Source organism: Octopus bimaculoides, chromosome 9 (genome assembly GCF_001194135.2).
Source record: "Octopus bimaculoides isolate UCB-OBI-ISO-001 chromosome 9, ASM119413v2, whole genome shotgun sequence".
Classification (NCBI taxonomy): Eukaryota; Metazoa; Mollusca; class Cephalopoda; order Octopoda; family Octopodidae; genus Octopus; species Octopus bimaculoides.
The window spans coordinates 28,320,579-28,322,470 of NC_068989.1; the positions used below are offsets into that span (position 1 = coordinate 28,320,579).

General features: G+C 35.0%; 1 protein-coding gene across 5 annotated transcripts in view; it reads left to right on the forward strand.

The window, feature by feature from the left end:
* LOC106877599 (probable G-protein coupled receptor CG31760) overlaps positions 1 to 1,892 on the forward strand; it is a 1,064,573-nt gene that overhangs the window by 956,597 nt on the left and 106,084 nt on the right. For all 5 annotated transcript variants that reach the window (XM_052970509.1, XM_052970508.1, XM_052970506.1 and 2 more), the window contains one exon: positions 1,341 to 1,450. In XM_052970509.1, the coding sequence (XP_052826469.1) occupies positions 1,341 to 1,450 (110 nt within the window). The remainder of the gene's footprint in view (positions 1 to 1,340; positions 1,451 to 1,892) is intronic.

The following is a 1,892-nucleotide window of genomic DNA, read 5'->3' on the forward strand; positions in this document are numbered from 1 at the left end:
ATATAATCGACTTGCCCTCCCTTCAAAATGGCTGGGTGGACTAGTGCCAAAATTAGAATGAAGGTAGTGAGTTTAGTAGTAGTAGTAGTAGTAGTAGTAGTAGTAGTAGTAGTAGTAGTAGTAGCTGCTGCTGCCGGTTAGTCATGATCCAAGACTTATGTTCATGTTCGTTTCAGCTGTGACCACCCCAGTCATTTTCCCGGACAGTTATATCTCATCTGTAATGTTGCTGATCGGGTGTAATTTGAAAATCTCCCTGGTAGTAGTAGTAGTAGTAGTAGTAGTAGTAGTAGTAGTAGTAGTAGTAGTAGTAGTAGTAGCAGTGGGAAAACAGAAAGGTCATAATTGGATGCTGTTGAAGTAATGTGTTTGAATCGCAGGATAATTCACCCATCAGATGTAGTGCACACTTTTTGTCGTGGCAAAAACCGTAAATTAGTGGATATTACATGTGAATCATCACATATCTGTGAGCAGAATTCTATTTAGAAGAGAATTTCTCCTTTGTAGAAAGATAAAAGGTGTTTCGGAAATGTTATGTAGTAAATCGTTAAAACTTATAAAATATGCTAGATAAAAGGAAATCACTGATTTCCTATTCTTACTCTGCCGCTCTTTAATCTATTCAGTCCATTCGTGGAACGCAATTTTTATCAATATCTATAATCATTTTTGGGTGAGTTTGCCAATCCATAAACTAGCCATGTCTAAAATTCACTTTATTGCACGCCAATCTTTCAATTCTGTAATCTGAATACGGTTAAAATCTAAAATGTATAATGTGTTACAGTGTGTATTGATTATACGAACCTGTTATTCGCATGTAAAGTTCCTTGCCTTTCAACAATGACATCGTATTTATATGTCAGTGAGTATGATAGAGAGAGTATATATTTATGCGTTTAAGTGTGTGTGTGCGTGCGGGCGTGACCGGGCTTGTCAGTAGTTAAGTATTTGGTAGTAGATGTAATTTTGCCTGTAATCGTTTGCATGTACAAATGTAAAGGTATTTGACTATATAAGTATATATATATATATATATATATATATACGCGAAAACGAAAATGAGACAGGTGAATACAAAGAAAGTGTGGCAAAAAGGGATAATCTTTGAATACTTCTAATCCATGCAATGGCCGGTCGAAATATCCACGCATTATTTATAAATCGTTAAAAAGTTTTGTATAATCCTGTTAGCTCATCAATCGTGTAATTGGTCTTATAAAATGTCAAACTCTTAAATCATTGCTTTACTACACAATACAGTGCTTTCTTCTCCGTGGAAAGTCTATTAAATGCCATTATCTTATTCTTTTTCTTTCTTCTTTTTATTTTCAAAGCAAATTGTGGGCTACTTTGAAGCGTCGGTAATCACTTGTTGTCTGCGTTTCTGGTTGCGAGAAATAGGATTTTCGATATCATACGGAGCTCTCCTGTTAAAAACATGGCGGTCAGTTGCTATCTTCTCTTTTCTTTTATACTTTCTGCTTATATCCATTAATACTATTTAATGCATCATCTTTAGTTTGAGAATATATATTCACAAATCTTATACAACATGTTACACTCCAACCAAACTATTTCTTTTTATATTTTCTTGAAATAACTATCAGTCCATCTCCGTACAGGAATGTCTTTACACTACAGCGTGAACGGCGAATTATCAATAAAAACTATATTGTTCATGCGTGGTATTGATGTATAGAAACACATAACTAAAAGTTTTCTGCAAGCAGCTTATTCACATGTGCACATATAATTCAGTCAAATGACTTATGCATGCACATATATATGTCTCTCTCTATCTCTCTCACTTTCTCTCTCTCTCTCTCTCTTTCTCTCTCTCTCTCACTCTCTCTCTCTCTCTCTCTCTCTCTCTCTCTCTCTCTCTC